Source organism: Rattus norvegicus, chromosome 5 (assembly GCF_036323735.1).
Source record: "Rattus norvegicus strain BN/NHsdMcwi chromosome 5, GRCr8, whole genome shotgun sequence".
Classification (NCBI taxonomy): Eukaryota; Metazoa; Chordata; class Mammalia; order Rodentia; family Muridae; genus Rattus; species Rattus norvegicus.
This window is the reverse complement of record NC_086023.1, coordinates 122,913,089-122,933,977: the sequence shown is the minus strand read 5'-3', so window position 1 is coordinate 122,933,977 and position 20,889 is coordinate 122,913,089. Positions and strand designations below refer to the sequence as shown.

At 43.3% G+C, this 20,889-nt stretch overlaps 1 protein-coding gene and 1 long non-coding RNA gene across 44 annotated transcripts in view; one reads left to right on the top strand and one right to left on the bottom strand.

Annotated features, from left to right (window-relative positions):
• Nucleotides 1–20,889, bottom strand: part of Sgip1 (SH3GL interacting endocytic adaptor 1) — a 208,462-nt gene that overhangs the window by 29,700 nt on the left and 157,873 nt on the right. For 22 of the 39 annotated variants that reach the window (XM_063287659.1, XM_063287674.1, XM_063287665.1 and 19 more), the window contains 3 exons: nt 14,762–14,889; nt 13,431–13,557; nt 7,487–7,546 (listed from right to left, as the gene is read on the bottom strand). In XM_063287659.1, the coding sequence (XP_063143729.1) occupies nt 7,487–7,546; nt 13,431–13,557; nt 14,762–14,889 (315 nt within the window). The other 17 variants (XM_063287680.1, XM_063287657.1, XM_063287658.1 and 14 more) reach the window with 4 other exon arrangements.
• Nucleotides 17,595–20,889, top strand: part of LOC134486957 (uncharacterized) — a 68,363-nt gene continuing 65,068 nt past the window's right edge. For all 5 annotated transcript variants that reach the window (XR_010066561.1, XR_010066562.1, XR_010066560.1 and 2 more), the window contains exon 1: nt 17,595–20,887. This is a non-coding gene — a long non-coding RNA (uncharacterized LOC134486957). The remainder of the gene's footprint in view (nt 20,888–20,889) is intronic.

Below are 20,889 nucleotides of genomic sequence, written 5' to 3'. Positions count from 1 at the left end.
ACAGAGCTGTGCCATGTTTGGTCAGATAAGTAAGCCATGGATGCACGGAGTGGCAGTCACACGGAGAATATCATAACCCAAGTACAGTGGAACAATAACAGGCATTGTCTGTTGTTATTAGACCACAGATTATCTTACTTTCTTACGTGTTCACTTCTCCCAGTTTTCTATGATGTCCACGAGTAATAGTATAAACACATGGGAATTATTTGGGAATCTTACATCGAGGTTTCTACATTTCTATTTTTAATTTCTTACAAGATGCCTTACTATTGAAAGTTAATTTTCCGATGGGGTTGACATGGATAGAGGAGGAGGAGGAGGAGGATGAGGAAGAAGAGGAGGAGGAGGAGGAGGAAGAGGAGGAAGAGGAGGAGGAGGAGGAGGAGGAGGAGGAGGAGGAGGAGGAGGAGGAGGAGGAGGAAGAGGAGGAGGAAAGCTGCCTGGGACTCATGGACTCCCCGAAAGTCCACAGTTTGAATGGCCAGTTTCATTGATAATAAGCTGTGAGTTACAGCTCAAAACCAGCGAAGTCTATAGACAGGGAGGAACGGTCACTAAATTTTTCCTGTCCTTTCAACAACACAATACCAACAAAGTATTCTGCAAAGACATAGCCTGCCCTGCTCCCTCACCAGACTTCCGGGAGTAACCTTGGTGTTTTATCAGAGGCCGTTCAGAGCAGAGGGAAACAAAAGCTTGCTCTCATCATGCTGAACAGCAGACAACCAGCCGTCACTGTGAAGGCACACAGTACCTGTATAACTGACCACCTGCTAACAAGGAAAGCAGCCTCATTCGTTCTGTGTTTCCTTGTGTCCTGGTGACCCCTAAGCAGAGCAGTAGAAGAGAAAAGCAATTCTACCCCAGGCTGACAGGCTCTGGAGAAATGACAGCCATATGCATGATGACATAATCATCTAAGAACTCCTAACTGCGACCCCTGAAAATGCGTCCTCCCGAGGACGTCAGTGCAATGTTGGTTGTAATGAAGCAATTAGTGCACAACTGTTAGGACATGCCTGGTGTTATTTATCTTTCCCATATTTAAAAATGGGAAAGTTATGCTTATGTTAATAGTTACTATAAGGTATAATTACATTTGTGTTTTGGTTTACATTTTGTAAGGATGTTTCATAACCAACAGTCTGTAGTTAGTTTGGAGGTAATGCTAAATATGCCTCAAACCCAGAGACAGAAAGGATTTGAAAGGGAGGTGTCTCCTGTGTCCCTACATCTCTTTATATCCCTAGCGTACCTGCTCCCTTCTTTATGTCACTTCTCCATTATAGGGTAGCTAGAGGACCACAAAGGAGGTTTTCCTCCCCTTTTTCTTTTATCCTTGTGCAGTGCTCAGTCTCATACACGCTATGCACGCAGCGAGCTGCTGTATTTTTGTTATGGAAATCTGCAACCTAAAATTGTGGCCAGTCCTTCCTAAAAGACCCATAACAAAAACAAAAGCTACAGAGATTATTGGCCAGCCGTTGTCTGATGCAGGCTCAGGACCATTGAAGAGCGAAGCCATTTTCTTTGCTTTCTTACCCGTCATTTTCTTCTGAGGGAGATTTGAAATTACTTGTCAAATCTGCCAAATGCTGTGCTTTACAAACAAACGAGACAAAACCAGTTTTCCTGCACATCTCCCAGCAGCTTTAGCACAGGAGTGCGCCACTAGCCAGGCAATTAGTCTTGAGTCAGCATGAAGGATTGGCTCTGGTGGAGGAGGGTGCACAGGGGGTGGTATGATTGGTCCAATAAGCAACAAAGGAAAAAAAAATGCTTGCTGTCCATAGAAAGAAAAGCCAAGTAGCGACTCAGAGCAGATCGTTTTGTGGGTGAAGACTGAAATCCTAGAAACTTCTCGAAAGCAAGCAAAATCGACACAGAGACAGTATGTGTCACAAGCCAGGGATGTGTGAGGTTGGACAATGGTAGTAAACGCTAGGGTGTACTGAACGCTTGGCAGTCACAGTGAACCCATGGCTGGCTCTCATCCTGACCGCAGTGTCATAAGAGAGGTGCCATTATCATTCAGCTTCTAGAGCAAGGATGCAAAACTTAGGCTATAACTCATTGTGCTGAGGATGCAGCTCCAACATCCTCATTACAGAGCCTAAAGTCCATTACGGATCCTAAACAGTATGTACACACACACACACACACACACACACACACACACACACACACACACACCATCACCACCCTCTTTAAGATATGAACTATCTCTATTCCACTTCTTTCCACATGTAATGGTATATATGCATGTGTAAATATGTATTACCAAGTACACTGATGTAAATTAGTGGGGAATTCCTTTCTAATATTTAGGATAAAGCCAACTTATAGTTACAGTAACATATACATATGGCATATGATGCTGTATCAGAACGCTAACAAAGCAAGAGTTAATAGTGTTCAGAGAACCCTGCCTAGACCTAAATCACTCCTATTTCCTCTATCGCTCTTAGGTTAGAGGAGAAACCAGGACAGGACACTGATGGATGTGTCCAAAGCACTCTTCTTAGTGTCACCGTTCACCTGATGTCTGGGTTCTGTACATTATAAGGGCAAGGCATGCTTTTCACACTGACTGCCGTGTCCTGATAGCTCTCACAGTACCTGTGCACATAGCAAACAGTCACTGGCTGAACGAGCTCAGCTCTAATAACATCAATAACAAATGCAAGGAACCTAAGCCAAGTTCTACAAATTTAACCATTGTTTTCCCTACCACATGCCTACCTGCTAGGTTAGCAAGCATGACAGCATTAGTAAATACACTTCCATTATAATTAACTTTGACAACTTACACAAAGACTCTTGACTCCTTTTACAGCTGTACTGTGAGCACACCAGCAGGCGTTTTCATGCTGAACTCACCTAATGGGGCTTTAGTAGTCAAACTTTGTAATATTGGCTGTCCTTAGAGGACAGCAAATTTCTTCAACATGACTTATATATCCCCAAGATTATTATAGGGTAGGTATTAAACTTAATTATTTTCAATTATTATTATTATTACTATTATTATTATTATTATTGCTCAAGAGCTCTTGCTACATGGAAAAGAAAAAAAGGAAGTAATATAAAAATAATTCCTTTTACAAATAAGGAAACAAACACTTTAATACTCAATTATTTTATTGTGAACCATTTCACTTTTACTTGCTATGAGCCAACAAATATAAATATCCCTTCCGTCTCAGGTATGTGAGCATTCATGCGTGAGAGTCAGAAGGGAGAAAAGGCGGAAATAAAGTAAGACTATAGCACAGACAAGGACACATGCGCAAGACAGTGCTGGAGGCACTGATGGGCAGCAGGCAGGAAGGGAAAGAAACAGCCCACGAGTCCCATGTGTGTTTGTAAAAATAGCCAGGAAGAAGGTGATGCTTTTCCTCCGTACTTTCCCCTTCTAGTGGTCAGGCTGTTACATGCAGAGTGCCACTGGGTTTTAGACATTGCCACTGGCAGGAATGGACAACAGAGAAGATAGCAAAACTTTTAGGCCACTGATAGTTTCTAGAAAAATGTAACTGTTGGCCGGCCCACTCAAAATTAATCAGATTTTTTTTTTTTAAAGAAAAACACAATGGAACAACTTCCACTGGGGCTGCTCTAAACCTTCCCGTCTGTGGATCCAGAGCCAGTCACTCTCAGCCGACTGTCCCTGCTTTTACAGTCCTCTTTCTCCTGGACTCATCTTCAATGGATGCTGCACAGAAACCCCACTTCTTCTTGATCATATCATTGTTGTTGATTTCTTCCTCCTGATTAACAACAGACTTCTCCCTGGCTCTCTCATCCAAGTACTAAACAGGCAGGACCCTGTTAAAAGGAAGCTACTGGTACTTCACAGATAAGTGCAGAGGGAGGCCCTGAGGTCAGGGGTCAAAGGAAGAGCAAGGGAAGCCAGTGGAGTGATCGGATAGAAGATCAAGTGACCACTGTCTACAGTCAGGAGGTTTGGACGTGCAATTCAGGGCTGTGGGAATTTAAGCCTGACTCAGTCCTATGGCATGTGGCTCACAGGAAAGTGACACATTCTGTGGCGACCGCTTTGGAGAAATGGGGGTCCCTTGTGGGATCTGGGATACAGTTAGGGAAGTGAGTGTGAGTTCAGCAAAGAGACTGAAAATGTAGAGCATGGGCGCTAAGGATTCTGGGCCAAGAGGAGTGGAGGCAGCATGCAGGGTCACAGAGGACAGTGTGACACAGGTGACCAAGGTGGTCTGAGACACAAGATGACTCACGGCAGCAAGGATATGTTTTGTTGTTGTTCTTTGATTTTCACCACCAGATGCAAGATGATTTTATAGTTTAAAGAGCCATCCAAGGAGAAAGGCAGTGCATTTTTGGAAACATCTTGACATTAAAAGGCACTACAGGATTGAAATATTCATCAGGCACAGTGATTTATTATGGAAATATCATTTCGCTCTACCTGAGGATACTTGATGGCTTCAGCAGCCAGACACATTTGTGTGTGTGCTCATGAAGGTGTATGTGTGTGTGTGTATGTGTATGAGTGTTCATGTAGATGTGTGTTTGTGTGTGAGTGTTTATGCAGGTGTGTGTTTGTGTGTGAGTGTTCATGCAGGGGTGTGTGTGTATGAGTGTTCATGCAGGAGTGTGTGTGTGTGAGTGTGTGTGTATGAGTGTTCATGCAGGGGTGTGTGTGTGTGAGTGTGTGAGTGTGTGTGTATGAGTGTTCATGCAGGGGTGTGTTTGTGTATGAGTGTTCATGCAGGTGTGTGCCTCATGTATGGGTGTGACACGTGGGCTTGTGACAAAGGCCAGAGGTATCTTCTTTTTTTTTTTTTTTTTTTTTTTGGTTCTTTTTTTTCGGAGCTGGGGACCGAACCCAGGGCCTTGCGCTTCCTAGGTAAGCGCTCTACCACTGAGCTAAATCCCCAGCCCCCGAGGTATCTTCTTTAATTGCTGTGCACCCTACTTTTGAGGCAGAGTCTCTTGCTGAACCTGAAACTCCCCGTTTGGCTAGACTGATTCCTGGGATCCTTCCATTCCATCCAGTGCTGGGTTATGGTGTGAATGTGGTACCTGGGTCTTTAGGTGGGTGCTAGGGTCTCATACTTGTGTGATAAGTCTTTACCAAGATCTGTTCTCGGGCCCAGGATTTTCTTTTGGTTGATTTAAAAAGTTACTAGCATTTGAATAATTTTCTTAATAAGCTCAATATACACTGTATTAAATTTTCTAGTAAAATATTTATAAAATACATTTTTAGAAGCATTGAGATATATTTAGAAGCACTGTAATTTATAACCCTGCTGTAAGGTTTTGTACCTCACTTGTTAGCAATAAACTCCCCGGTCGATGTTCATTAGTAACTTGACAGACTGGTCAATGGCTCGAACATTAACAGAGTGAGTATAGAATCCTTATCATGATTAAGGACAAATATGAACAGAAAAAATGAATAATTAAGTTTTAAAAACAGAAATGTTACTCAGAAGTCAGTAAATAAATGCTAAGCTAAAACAAGCGGAGATTGTGACAGGAGAACCTTCACATTCTTCTTTCTCTGGATGAAGCTTTGAAGAAAGGTGTGATTAATGAAAATAAATGTGGACGATCGTGAGCATCCTAGAGACTCTGCTAAACTGCTGTTCAACAGAATGCGACAGTGACTTTTCGGTGTGCAAACATTGAAGTAGAGCCAGGGTCTTAAGGTGTTACGCGACGCAGCCACTTCTACATCAGTTTATCACGACAACAGAAAATAATCTTTGCCATCTTTTGTTTCCCTAGGCTGATCAAACACCCAGAGTCTGATCTATACATAGGATGTTCTATTACATTAGCCTTCCTGACTTACAGATGTGAGTGCTGACTTTGGGAGTTAGAGCCTTGGCAGGCCCAGGTGTGTGCTTGTGTGCCTTTCCAGTCCACCCCACAGCAACCCATCCGGAAGCTGCTTCTATCACGCCACTGATCCACCCAGCAGCAGAAAGAGGCCTGTATATTTGGTTGTTTGGTTTTGGACAGGTTCTCTCCAGCATGGAGCTTGATTATCCTCAAATGCAGTGGGCTGTCTATGCTGGGATGATAGGGGTGCCTCAGCCCAGCAGTTTCACCTGGACCTTTTCATTTCAGTTGATTTGAAGAGAAAATTTAGGGGGTCACAAGTTTATGGGTTTACCATCTTCCTTATTCCAAATCTAATGGCTTCAGATGATAAAGGGACATGGGAGAAAGGGCATCCTCTCAGGAAAACCACCTATTACCTGTCCTCGGCTCTCACTGGGAAGAGGCTTCAGGACATCAGAAAGGCTTGAGATAGACCGGGTTTCCTGCACTTGTACAAGCCACTCTGCATTACGGGCTCCCATCTTACAAGAAAACTTCCCTGTCGTGTGAATTTTGTTTTCCTGTGTTTTACACTTTTCATATATTTCAGCCGTTATCATTTTTAAAACTGCACTAAAACACACACAAGTTTCTGTTGTCACAACACACAAAGACAAGTTTAATATCAATTCTAGGAAGAAAAGGTTACATATTCGTATTATCGTTTTTTTTTTTTTTACCAACTTTGACCTGGGTATAAACTTCAACTATTTAAAATTATACAAAATAAGATCTTATATGATAAATATTTATGCATAAGGTGACTGATTAATTAGGTGAAGTATTTAATTTCCCCCCACTGGTAGTTTAAGTGTGCCACTTAATCAAATTTCCAGCCTGAGAAGATGAGTTAGAAGTTAATACAGAACAGAGGACTGCTAACCCTTGATTGAGGATATGAAATACGGTCAAATCTTGAGCTTAGAAACTCGATATTATTTTTATGTGTTTCTCTTAACTTCCTAGAATGGCAACTTCAACAGCGGTTGTCTAGTTTATGGCAGTCATTACAATAGCAGTTTTGGGAGATGCAGACCAACTTTCCCCTAATTTTGAGACTTGTTGCTTCTGTTTCTCTGACTCTCCCCATGAACATTCATAACATGTACGAGCATGCGCGCGCGCGCGCGCACGCACGCACACACACACACACACACACACACACACACACACACACACGATTACAGTTTACAGGAGTGGATTCTGTATCTAGGAGGTCAGTTTTTTAAACCAGCCTCAAACGTGCTCGAGTTTGCCACACACACACACTTGCAGTAGGATTAGGCAAGCGCCTGGTTGACAGAGTCAAGTTCCTTAGCCAAAGAAGGTTCCGTTTTGTTCTGCTTTTAATTGGCCATCGTGACTTAAGTAACTGATGTCAACTGCAAATCAGCTTTAATTTGTTCAACGTGGAAAGTTGAAGGACACATACAAACCAAATTCGTGAAAGGCTTTCTTTGGTACTTGATGCTTTCTAAGTAGCCATAGCATTCTCAATGGAGAAAGCGAGATCAGAAATTTTGAGGAAAACTGGGGATTTTAGAATGAGAATAAAAACAACACAGGAAGAGGAGACTATCGATTAGAATCTGGTATGCTATGCACTACTTACCTTCAAAAGTCAAATAAAACTTTCCTCTGTCAAACCAAACGAGGGAGGGCTGTTCATTCTCTGTTTGGCCAGGAGTTGAAGCGGGATGGGGAAGGTTAAGGAAAGGGAGAGAGAAGGACACGATGTGAGTTACAGAGCAGGTAATTAATCTCACTACAGGGAAGGGTGGGGGCACTGCATGCCGTTAGCGTGCAGGAAAAAGGGAAGGTGGCAGTCTAGAGTTGTTTTTTCCTTAAAATTGAGCGAACACAGCAAAGTCGAAGCTATGGAGACTGAAGGGATGGACACGCGTGTAGGTAGCTTGAGGCTAGGCACTTGTATACATGGAGCAGATGTCTTCCTGGCCATGCAGGGGTGTCAGCATATTTCAACTGCATTAATTTGGGCAAACTTTCATTCAGCAATTGCTGTATCGTTTTCATCTTCAATGTCATCCCCTTGCTTGTTGGCACAAGGATAAACTTGGCTATCGGTTTATAGGTGACATTTGCTCAGCTTTTCAATGACAACAGCATTGCATATCAGTTTAAAGTCCGCAGATGATGTCAGAGATCTCCTGTCCCTCTCTGGGAACCGCCTTAGGCATCCAGTCACAACACACCCCTTACTTCTGTACCCTTCCAATGGTGCCGCATTAACTGTTAGATTAGAAAGCAGACAAGAGATTCTGGGTACTTAAATCACTCCTTCCTCTGAAAATTCACACAGCAATGACTCTCACCTGGTTTGAGCCTTTTCTCTTTGGAGAAACTGTCATGCAAGCTGCTGCTTTATAATAAAATGTCCACTTAAAATAGGTTCAGTGACATGGGCTCCGCAATGGATGGGACACGCACAGGGTGCATCTGAGAGGCACTGGAACTCATGAGGTGAGGAGCATGTCTATGAAGCTTCTAGCATTCAGATGGATTTGAGAAAAATCTAAGTATCTAGAGATCACTCAGCCAGCACCATACCTGCAGGCGTGTCACAGCGCCTTTCAAACGGGGGCAGTTTGTCATAAAAAACATCATCTTCTGACACTACGAACCAAAGAAACATAAACGGATGGAAAACAAAAACACAAGGACAGATTCCAAAGGAAACCGAGAAGCACAGTTTACGGTAGATCAAGGCGGGGATGATCTTCACAGCAAAAGGAAAGAACTTAAGGTTAAGACATTGGGGTTAGGCTGAAGATGGAAATCGGTGAGTGTGTATTTGAGATGATTCTATGAGGAAAAACTGAATTAAAAAGAGTCAGCGTTTAGCATCTGTCAGTGTGGTAGAAATCAGCTGCAGGGGAGGGGTTATGCCCCACCATATCAGGGACTATTATTAATAATTGATTTCTGCAAGATACTTCCTTCCAATGTAGTTCTCAAGGGGCCAGATGGATGTCCACCCACAGGAACCCCAGCATAGCCCTGACAGCTCAACAACGTCACCTGGCATATGCAGCCCCCCCCCCCAGAGAAGGAATTAGCTTTTAACTTGAGCACAATGCAGCAGTATAAATCCGGGGTTCCTTTGTGATCTGTGTCACTAATTTGTGTGTACAAGCCTTTGACAGTTAAAGATCATTCATTTTGAACGGTGGTATCGTATTGGTATCTTTGATCATGGTTCCAACTGTGGCTAAACACCTTTGAACGTTGGTCACAGCTTTATGAGCTGGGTGACTTTGAACCTCAACTATTTTAGATCTTTACTCTCTCTCTCTCTCTCTCTCTCTCTCTCTCTCTCTCTCTCTCTCTCTACCAAATAAATACAAGGACATTCACTTTATTTTTTTTTTACTCTATGAAATTAAAAAAATAATGCCATAGGTTTTAAAGGTATTATTAGAACCTCAGTAGATAAGCAAATAAAACCAGTAATGAGGAAACCTACCCTCATTGCACAGAAATTAGGATCCATCAAATGTTTCCTGAACAGTGACACTTCTGCAAGTTGTTCTATTAACCTGCTGCCTAGACTTAGGGTATATGACAGGAAAACTTTTCTTTTTCACTTCTTTAGGTTCTAAGATTTAAAAAAAGCATGTATGTGAACGTGAGTTTGAGTGTGTCTATGTGTGCTTGTGTGTGTGTGTCTATGTGTGTTTGTGTGTGTGTCTATGTGTGCTTGTGTGTGTATATCTATGTGTTTGTGTGTGTCTATGTGTGCTTGTGTGTGTATGTCTATGTGTTTGTGTGTGTGTCTATGTGTGTTTGTGTGTGTGTGTCTATGTGTGTGTGTGTCTATGTGTGCTTGTGTGTGTGTGTCTATGTGTTTGTGTGTGTGTCTATGTGTGTTCGTGTCTATGTGTGAATGTGTATGTATGCATTTGCATCTGTGAGTGTATGTATATGAATGTGTAAATGTGTGTGTCTATATTTGTGTGTGTGTGTGTGTGTGTGTGTGTGTGTGTGTGTGTGTGGTGGGGTGGGGCAGGGAGGAAAGTGCATGCTGTGCCCAAGGAAGCCAGAAGAGGGCACTGGATTTTCTGGAGTTGATTTTAGGGTTGTACACCATCTGACAAACTAAGATTGTTTAGAATTAATCTTGGGCCCTCTGGAATAACAACAAGCACTTTTTAAAAGATAGACAAATTAACCAGTTAATATATTAATATATTTTGTGTGTATGGGTGTTTTGCTTACATGTATGTCTATGTAGCTCATATATGCCAGTGCCCTCAGAGGCCAGAAGAGGGCACTGGCTTCCTTGGAGCTAGAGTCTTAACCACTGAGCTTCTCTCCAGCCCCAGGTTCCAGGATGTTAATTGCCAGGATTTAACTGTACTCACAACTTCCTTGCTGGTGGAAAGACGGGAGAACTCCTGTTGCATCCAATGGGCATATAGGTACAGATGCTTGACAAAAGACATCTTTTGTTCCCATTGCAGACTAATTCTGCATGAATATAGCTCTCCCTACACAAAGTTCATAAAATTTAGACTTGCTACCCCATTAGAAAAAATATTTTATGCCCCATTACCTAGAATTGGTCACTTTTACTCAGGTTGTGGATCAAAGGAAACACCCATCTGACACTTTGTTACCCACACATACACGGTTTGTTACTTTTCCTTTCTTACAGAGTCCAGCCACATTAAAGATGCAAATCAAAATGCATAATTAATTGCCGGAGAACTGCCCTGTTATAATTAACAGGGCGGCAAACGCCTGCTTTTCCCCATTTTGCAGTGGCATTCTAGGAAATATTTTACAAATATCTAAACAGATAAACAAAGAAACATGACACTTCTCACACTCACTGAAATTAGGAGCAGGTAATAAAGTGGATATTCGCAAGGAGAGATGAGGCTCCGTTATCTCTTCTGCTAGCTCTCATCTGATTCTCATAACTTCAAACACTTTCTTTATTCCATTAATAGCAATAGGTCTATTCCTCCCCTGAATCACAGAGTGCTGGTCTTATGGGCATTTTCTAGAACAACAGTCATCTACATATTTCCTACTTTCTAGAAGTGCATCTTTTCACATTCTCAGCTGTCTACAATTGGGGCGGATCTCACAGTACATAAGAAAAGTTCTTCCTGACACATTTGAGATATAAAATTTAAAAAATAATGGTATTTTAAAAATTGATGAATTTGTAAGTTAAAAATCATACAGTATATAAGAACTCTTAATTGTTTTGGGGCAATGATACACAAACTATCTTCTCATGCTGTACTTGGTACACTACCCTATGATCATAGCTCTTGTAAAATACTCACACTTTAGGTTCTTTTTGGACATTTTTTTAAATGAATTATTGTGTGGGGGAGAGTTTAGATTTGCTATTTTTATTTTTAGAGATAGGCTCTCCCTCTGTAGATCAGGAGTGTGTGATTCACCCTGCCTCAGCCTCATGAGGTGTACTACCAAATGTGGCACAGACTTGCTCTCAAAATGTCAGTTCACGGATGACTTTGAGACCAGCTCATCAGTACCTATGTCATTGCTCCAGGGGCAACACAAAGGGCACAGGAAACGGGCAAGTGTTGTGGGAGTGGGAAGGGTCTGCTCAGCCACCAATTTAGGGAACTTGCTGTGAATTTTCAACTTCCTCCAATCCACTGCTTAAGGTGAGTTTTGGGCAAAGCACAGCTTTTGGGGAAAACCAGAAGCCACAGCACAGGAGACACTGCTGGCTGGTCACTCTGCTGTGGAGTTACTTCAGAGGAAAATGGCGGTCACGTGACTCAAGGCAGAAAGGAATAAAGACCAGGTGGGTGAGGGCTTTAGTAGGCAGATGACACCAAATCAAAACAACAGAACCTAAGGAGCAGAGGATATGCCTCTGCAGGAGACATCTTGACCAGCTTCCTGCTTGTCTTATTTTTTCAAGCCCTCTGTGGTTCATCTTGAAAGAAAATACACTAGGTTTGAGGAGGACCAATCTTTCGGGCTGTAACTGGAGATCTCTGCAGCAGGGAGTAGAAAAAAACGCTGCCCAAAACCATGAACACCGTTCAGATTCCATGTGCTCTGTTTCTCCATGAGTTATAGCGAGCTGAAAGAACACACTGGACAGCCCATCTGAGGCAAAGAGTGGTTATGCTCTGAGTGACAACTCACTTTAATTCCTTCTTTTTCCAACAAATCAAATCAAATGGAGCGTATGGAATGAATGAACTTGAGAAAGCCTAACATTAGGACAGGATTTGGGCAAATGACCGCTGAAATCAAGAATAAGGTGGAGGGAGGTTAGTAATTACAAAAATTAACAAAAACAAAGAATCACAGAAACGAGCTAATACTATTAATATACGTTAAAAAATCAGGAACTCTCAAATTGTCCTAATCGATATAGAAAAGGAACAGATATAGGTATATAAGAAATCCTAAAAAATCTGTTAAGTTACGTGAGCTGGGATACGTATGACTGTCTTGAAAAACTAAAAGGAAAAAAATTCACATGAAATTGGGAAAGTGGTTATATTTTCAATTTATTAATTTAACCCAAACTTGAAGGTTTGTGCTAGGGGTGGTGCGGGGGGGGGCAGTCTGGCTTAACGTATAGAATATATGATAGAGCCGAAATTCCCTTTGAGGTTCTTAGTGGCACGCCTTTATTTGTTTTTCTGGGGGGAAATGGGCAGTTATTCTCTAGGAGAGCTTCTGGCTTTATCCAGCTACTTCTCAAATGGGTGACTCTGTGATGTGTTCTTCCGTAAGTAGCAGCAGGAAGTCACTGAGCTGAGTGAATGGTTCCCTCAAGCAGTGCAGAATGGGCCAGCTGGTTTACAGCTTGGAAGAACTGGAGAGCAGGTCAGAGAATGGGGGAGGGAGTAAGGTCACACAGGGTGTGGGAAGGGGAAGCCCAAGGTCAGACAGCATGCAGTGAAGAAGAGAGGCAGCAGGGGAAGATGGCAGGTGGTGATGGTGGGGAGCCTCCCTCTGAGTCGCCCTCTCAACCCCTTCACTTTCAACACAGTGCACACCGAGAGGTACAGAGGCATTTGCTGAAAATGATAGTTCTTCCCGCCCCTGGGGAAACTGACCACTTATCACTGCAAAGCCATGTGAAAAACTTTCTCAAGTATCCCAATGCCAATGTCTACCTTAGATAACCAAAACTGATGAAGAATCGAAAGGTTCAAGAGAGTGAACTCTCCAAGACTAAAAAAAATATATATTATGTCCGATCTAAACATTTTCTCTCAAAGGAGAATACTTCTCGTTACAAGGAATATCCCAATATTAGCACCTTCCTTGGTGACTTGTGCTGTGAGTGGATGATCTGCGTGGGATCACATAGAAAACTCCTACAAAACACATGCAATCTCACATTCTGTAGACTGTTAATTTGTATGGCTAAAGCGCTGGTGTCCTTAGCTGAGAAAGTGCTTTCGAGAGAAGAACCAGGTGGCAGTAGCAAACACACAGCCAAACACTTAGGACTAGAAACAGATCATAAAGGACAGCCAGTCAACAGCCACAGACACACAAAAAGAGAGAGATCGTTTTACCAACTGTGGGAGTGGTGGCTGCGCTCAATGAGTTAGTTGACGATATTGAAGAAGTGCTTTCAGCCCGGGCTAAGGGTGCTATCGGAGGAGGGCTGGAGGAGTGTATGGGTGGGCTAAAAGGTCTGGACTGTGGGAAGAAGAAAAGAGAGGAAAGTTAGACACAGACAGCCATAATATCTTGGTTCAGTATTTTACAATGTTCATTGCACTTTATCTTGTGTTCATGTGTGTATGCCTGTCCTGGAGTGCACATGAGGGCCAAATGACAATTTTTTCCCAGGTGGGACACAGAGATTGAAATCAGGTCTTGGCAGCCAGTGCAAACATCACTGAGCCATCCTGCCAAACCTGGTTCCTGTATCTTTATTGGCTCTCAATATGAAAATCCAGGTTCTTGAAAGCCGGGACACCGTCTTCACTGGGTGGGACTATATTTATACAAAGCCAGTATGCTGGATCTAGGGGAAGGAGCCCTAATCCCCAACCTGCAAGCTCAGTAAGCACTCTACCTCACACACGCTGACTATAGGTGCCCAGGACCTAAATTGGTGCACCTAAATTCAAGACAGCATCTGAAGGTTATGATCCTAGTCATTCTGTGACAATTGCACAGAGGTCAATGAGATTTATGCCACAAGCTTCTTCACTGAACCACTGAGAAGACCATTCCCACACCTCAATCTTTGGATAAAATTGAAGAAAGCATCTGTAGCGCATCTACTGGGTACCACTCTACATTTATGTCGCCAAATCTCTGCTGCTTATTTATCTGGCTTCTGGAGTCAGAAAGCAGAATCGCTTTTTAATATTTACTTATATATTTAATATATATGAATGCTGGGCCTTTTCATACACCAGAAGAGAGAATCAGATGCCATTACAGATGGTTGTGAGCCATCCTGGGGGGTGCTGGAATTTGAAATCAGGACTTCTAGAAGAGGAGTCAGTGCTCTTAACTACTGAGCCATCTCTCCAGCCCAGGAATCATTTTCTCTTTCTCAGTTTTCTAGCAACTAAGCCAATTATTGTAAAAAGAATTACCTCTTTTTCGCTGAAGATTCACAAGACTATCTGCGTTTGCCTCTGGCTGCTGCCTCAGAGCTGACGGCCCAAGCACCCAATTTCTACCATTTTAAAGCCTGACTTGAAAGCTGGGAGAAATCTGAGGAGGGTGGGAAAGGCCTTCTCGCACAGCAGCAACTCCTTTCCAACTGGCCCTTGCGATGGGCATTTGTGTGCGTGCTGTAATACTTAGACCTAAGGTTGAGATGGCTCGTGTTAAGGGACTTAGGGATCTCATTCTGAGCAAGTTAGGGCAGGGAGGAACATACCACATCTCCAACTCCAGGCTTTCCCGGAGGTAGCTTTGGCCGGGATGGAGGCCGGGGAGGAGGTGGAGGCGGAGTGGTGCTGCTGCAAGGGACTAAGGGGGTGGCTGGCCGAGCAGGAGAAGATGCACCTGGAAAACAGACGGGCGTTAGAAGCAGCAGAAAACACAGGCAGCCAGAATGTGGAAGCACACAGGGCAACGTCTGGCACGGATGCAAATTTTTCCCTTCTTCTTTGCACTTACTATGCTAAACCTTTTGCACAACACATCTCTTTTTCTTTCAGTAAAGAAAAAAGTTCCTCAGTCGAACTATGGCTGATGGCAGAAGCTGAAGCTTGGTACTGTGTTGTCATGTGACACCCAGTGAAAGGTAAATCCTTGATGGAAGGTGAACGTGGGGGGGACTCTTGGCTGGTCAGGAGAGGGGCTTCGTTTTGATCATGTACACACAGGACTTATGATACATTTTCTTGTTTTTGATGTACAGTCAGAATTTATGCCCATGTTGAAATTGGAAGTTTAAACTCAAAGGAAGGGGAATGCTTTCTCCACATTAGATTTTTCCTTTTTTAAACACAGGTAAGAGAATTATGCTGTCGAGGGTATGTCAAACCTGAGTGCTCACTTCATATGTGTTGTGAATAAAGGACATGCGTCCTTTGTGTGTTGAATCTTTATAATGGAAACACAGCAAGTGCTTTGGAAGGAATGGCCTTAGGAGCCTGTTAAAGTAGGGGTCGTTACTGATTGTGTCTGGTGGTTTTGGAGAAGTCTCTTGGATTTACGTTTCTGGTTGTCCATGGCAAGCACAGGAAACACAGGTGACACACAGAGGCTGGCATGCACACCGAGCTTGGTGCTCAGGGACCTGTCTGGCTTCGGTCATAAGTCTGGGATGCATGGAGAACTACCTGGTTCCAAACCTGGAGGTGAAATCAATGTTCAGACAGTTCCCGTTCAGAACTGTCACTTGGTTAGAAGCAGCAGCTTGTAAAATCATGCCAAGGAAATTCCAGGAAATCTTGCTTTAGAAAAACACTCCTCTGCCTCTACACTTCTCCCCCAGCTCCCTCCACACTCCCACCTCCACCCCCAGCTCCCACAGTCTTCATTCTCCTAGTTGCCTCTGCACACCACCACTTCCATAACCCCTATCTTACCAGCTGCCTCCACAGCCATCCATCCCCACCTCTATATCCTCCAACCTTCTCCACCCTCCCTTTACACAGCAAAACATAAAACCAAAACCACCCGAGTCCTAGACCAGCACCTCAGTCAAGGTCTTGAGATTCTCAAAGAACTTTGAATCTGAGAAGCAAAATCCATCTCAGAATCATTTTTCATCTCAAGAGAGCCTCTGGGGGCAAGTCTTGCTTCTCTTGTTTAAAGAGTGGACTCTTGAGCCTTGTCTCTGTGGTGCTTAAATCTCCTAAGTGTGGAGACACAGTTACTGTCCTTCCTTACCACCACCAACTATATACCTTCATTCTACTGTTACTCTTGCTTCATTTGGCCAGGAACTGTGCTAGTGTGTTACATATGTGGCATTATCCTCATGCCAGCTTTGAGAATAGGCCCTCTTAGCATCCCAGTGAAGACTGAAGTTCTTTTAGTGACGTGTCCATGATCATAAGGCACAAATGGTGCTCAGATAGACTGTGGACTGCTACAATCTGCTCCCCTCCCGCACCTTGACATCTTGCACACATTTTAATCTAAATGTTCTTAGTATTTGGTAAATATTCTCTTTAAAAATGAAGCGTGTTTGACAGGCCCACTTACAAAGTTTCTCTTTCATACTAAGTAGATGTTATGCCTAACATATTCTTAGAGGATAGAACTGACAGCATAGAGAGAGACATCTTAAACAGTAGAGCTTTGCAGGAAGTTTTCATGGAAGTTTTTTGGGGGATGGGTGTTTCATCTAGCCTTAGGACGATCTTTTGTTATAGGAGTGTTCCAAAATGTTTGTTCATGTGTCTATAGTCTGAATTAAACTCAGGCAAACATAAGCTTCAGAAGAGAAATTCAAGACCCCCTTTCAGTAATGCTTGGACTGAGGACTGTCACCAGGGAAATATGACTGGGTGAAAAGGCTGAGTTCTGGCCCTTGATACCCTTTTCTCAGCTATGAGTGGGATCTTTACCTCTCTGAGACTCAGTATTGTGTCTCAAAGAGTTATAAATATTCTATCTTGCAAGGTACTTATAACATCTCAAACTGAAAGTGCTTCTGAGTTTGCTAAACTCTAAGATGCTAACACAAGGCAATTGATCCTGCACATGATGGCAAAGACTGTCTTTTGATGCAGGTATAACCAAAAGTAAAAGAAAAATGTTATTGGTTGAAAAGTTGATTGCTTTCCTTTTCCTTTATAGACTCCTTACTTAAGTCACATTATTCTTAGTAAAGAAACGATTGAGATTATGCAGCTAGATAGTACAGGAATGCACAGAAGCTAATCTCTGCTGACCAGACCTACAAGACTTAGCAGGGTATGTGTAGGTCCTGATGAGGATCTGATAACTGAACCTGTGACACTGCTCACTGGTTTCAGGTGCTACGGCTGCGGTTCCTATTTATAAATCTCCATCCTCTCTGATTTCAACCATTCTTTTATTTTACTCTTAATTAGGCTTTACTCTCAGGGAGATTGTGACACACACTGGGCAATCCACTGTTTAAGACATAAGTTGTGCTACGGATGTTGGCAACCTTCACATGCTTCTGGCCCATTGGCTGCTCTTAACCTGTAGTTTTATCAGTTGCTGAAGACCACACATGTATGAGTTGTGTCTCTTCCTATGTGTCTGTTTGGATGGGGTTGGGGGATGTGGAGGCAGCTGATGGCAACAGGTAGAGGCAGAGTCATGGACCCCAATAGATCTTCAGCAGATCCAAGCTCTGCTGCTCATAAGGTTTGTGTAGGACTGAGTTACCTCTTTGAGCTTTGGTTTTTCGGTCTGTGAGATGAAGCTATTCACTATTTTCCTAAGATGAGCAATTAATTTGGTCAATTCAACTTCCTCTGGCTACTTTTATGTCAACTTGACACAAGATATTGTCATCTGAGAAGGGGGAACCTCAACAGAGAAAATGCCTCCGTAAGATTGGGCTGTAGCCAGGCCTACATGGGAGGGCTCTGCCTATTTTGCGTGATACCACCCTGGGCCAATCATTCCCCTAGATTCTATACAGAAGCAAGATGAGCAAGCCACGAGTAGTAAGCCAGTAAGCAGCACCTCTCTGTTGCTCCTGGACCAGCTCTTGTCTCTAGATTCCCACCCTGTTTGAGTTCTTGCCTTGGTTTCCCTCAGGACGTATAAGCCAAATGAACTCTTTCCTCATCAAGTTTCTTCTCTTTGTGGTGTTTCATCATAGCAACAACCCTAGGGGCTCAAAGTCATCGTGTGTGTGTGTGTGTGTGTGTGTGTGTGTGTGTGTGTGTGTGTGTTTGTGTGTGTGTGTGTGTGTGTGTGTGTGTGTGTGTGTGTGTGTGATTTTGAATAACCCAGTTTGGCAGTGTGTTAGTTTCCTGAGCTGGGACATATTATTCTGAACTCTTATCTTTTCCTGGATTCTACACTTGCTGCAGGCCATCCGAATGTTTCCAGAACACATAGGTGCTAAGAATGAGCATCTGCACTTCAGTGAAGTTATCCTTTATGTGAGGCTTAGGGACTTTTTGCTTAAAAGAAGGTAAGGCTGTTGGAGCAAATCATTAGGCGCCAATTGTTTCAGCAACAAGTAACTTTCCTGAGTCATGCTGTGGGTGGGGTCTACACTTGGTCAGCAGAAGACACCTGTGATGGCTGTATGCTGGGTGTGTTAAGCACACTTTGAGATGTTTAGGAAAAGCTGGTCATACCAGGCTGTGCTGCCGAGAGCAGCACTCAAACATCTTATTGTTGAGAACCTAAGTTTTCATTTTTGTCTGTTTGTCTATATTCCACCAGTACAAAAGGAAGTCATGAGTTAACTGGGACTTAATTAAAGAGATAATAGCATACGGTTTTATTTATTCACGGGTTTTGCTAGCTGAGTTCAGATTTCCACTTATAAATCCAATCCCTTAATGCAAGTGAATGTAGCTTTCTCCAGTTCACTTAGCAAGAATGAATAGTTTCTACTGGTAACATTTTAAAAATAAGTCCATATAAGGGCATAGGCGGTAATCACTGAAATAGTAGCGAAACTCTCAAAGATCCCTGAACAGAAAGGAAAGCTCTTCTCTTCACCAGATCAGTGGCCAATTAGCTTAAACATGCCAGGTGGCAGGTAATAGGTGCACAGCAAAGCCCCCTGATTAAAGGCACTCACTCTGAGGAGTGCATGATGGCTCACCATTGGCTGATGGTGACTCTTTCTTGAAATATCCTTTCATAACCCTAAGGACCTACTAGGTCAGGAACAAGAGCAACTCAGGAAATGATGGAGGTACAGCCCTCTTAGAAACGGACTTCAGGATTGCTGTTCAAGAGGCTGTTTACTCTCTTCTTTTTTCTTTTTTCTTTTTTTCCGGAGCTGGGGACCGAACCCAGAGCCTTGCGCTTGCTAGGCAAGCGCTCTACCACTGAGCTAAATCCCCAACCCCCTGTTTACTCTCTTTACAGGTAAGCATGTAGCTTTGTATCCTAGACAAGACCTTACAAGGTAATGTCTTCATGGAGAGGCTGCTCTAGCCTTCTATGCAGGAGAGAGAAGCATAGAGTGGGGTCTTTCGAGAACATTCGGGAGCTCATAGCACTGTGCGGTACAGGTGGGCATCAGTAGCAGAGTGCAGTCAGTCTGTTTCATGACTGGACTTTTTGGAACGACCTGAAGAACACAGTGGTTAGGAACAGCTCAGGGCTGGATTTTGATAACTAAATGTCTAAATGCCAAGTCTTATACTGCTAGCTGTGTAAACAGTTTTGGCGTCTGTAAAGTGGGGGACATTTTATTACCAAAGACAGCTGGACATTGTGAGGTTGGAGTAAGGTGTTTAGGACTGGAGACTGTAGTCATTCTTATTATTGGATAATTAAAGCTCTTAAATTAAAGATCGTAAGATTCTTATGGCAAAGATGCTGGCTGGTTCTGTTTATTGCTCTTAAATCCCCTTTGCTGTGGGAGCTGGGCTGAGCACACGGTTAGGTTAATCCAGCCCACTCTAATTGATGCCCTTAGAACCTGTCAATTTACAAAACAAGACACAGAGCAAGCCCTGGATGAAAAGATGTAGCAGGGGCGGGATTAAGATAGAGGTCCATGTTACCCCCACTGTCTCTTCTAGATTGAAGGCTTTCACACCTGCTGGTCCCTTTCCAAGCTAATATCAAAGTGGCACCCAGTACTCCTGGGATGTGCTGACACTGAGCCTGCGTACAGAGGGAGGGGGAACGGAGGCTCTCCTTGAGTGACTGGGCAATAGGGTAAATGCTAGGGAAAAATCCTGGTATTTTCTTGGTGTACATGGCAAGTGTTCTTACTGTTTTATAATTGGAAAGTATAAAATACAGCTTCAAATAAGAATGAAAAAGAGAGGGGAAAAGAAAGAAATTCAACAGGTGAAGTTGCATGCCAAGTCCCACTGTCTATTACTACCCCTAGAGCTGGCATGGTGGCCTGAGGAATGTCAAACTCTGATGTCTGATGCCAAGTCTGGTCATGAGGCTCAGGTACAAGGGAGGGATGATAACTCATCCAATGGTTGTTCTCAAGTAACTCCTCCCCACACTTGGACTTATAAACGGTAGGGCCCCTGTGAGGCATCTGACCAAAAGGAAAAAAAATCATTTAACTTATAATCTACTTGCTGTGACATCTATCCTAGAACTTTCTGGAGTTCTAAACCATGACATCACAGCTTTCTTTATAAAAAACAAACAAACCCCCTCCATACCTCCTAACTGTCGGGTATGAGTCAGGGCACTCCCAGGGCTGGGAGTGCAGGACAAGACACATTCACAGGCTTGGACTCAACTGGAGCATTCGGTGGACTAGAACATGCCACAGGGCCACAGGACACCAGACCAAAGGAGGAATGGCAGAAGCCCTACAGCCAGTTGCCAGGCAGGAGGAGGGTATTGCTCTCATATCGCAGCAGCCACGGCCATTCCCCAGCACACGAAGCACACTCAAACAGT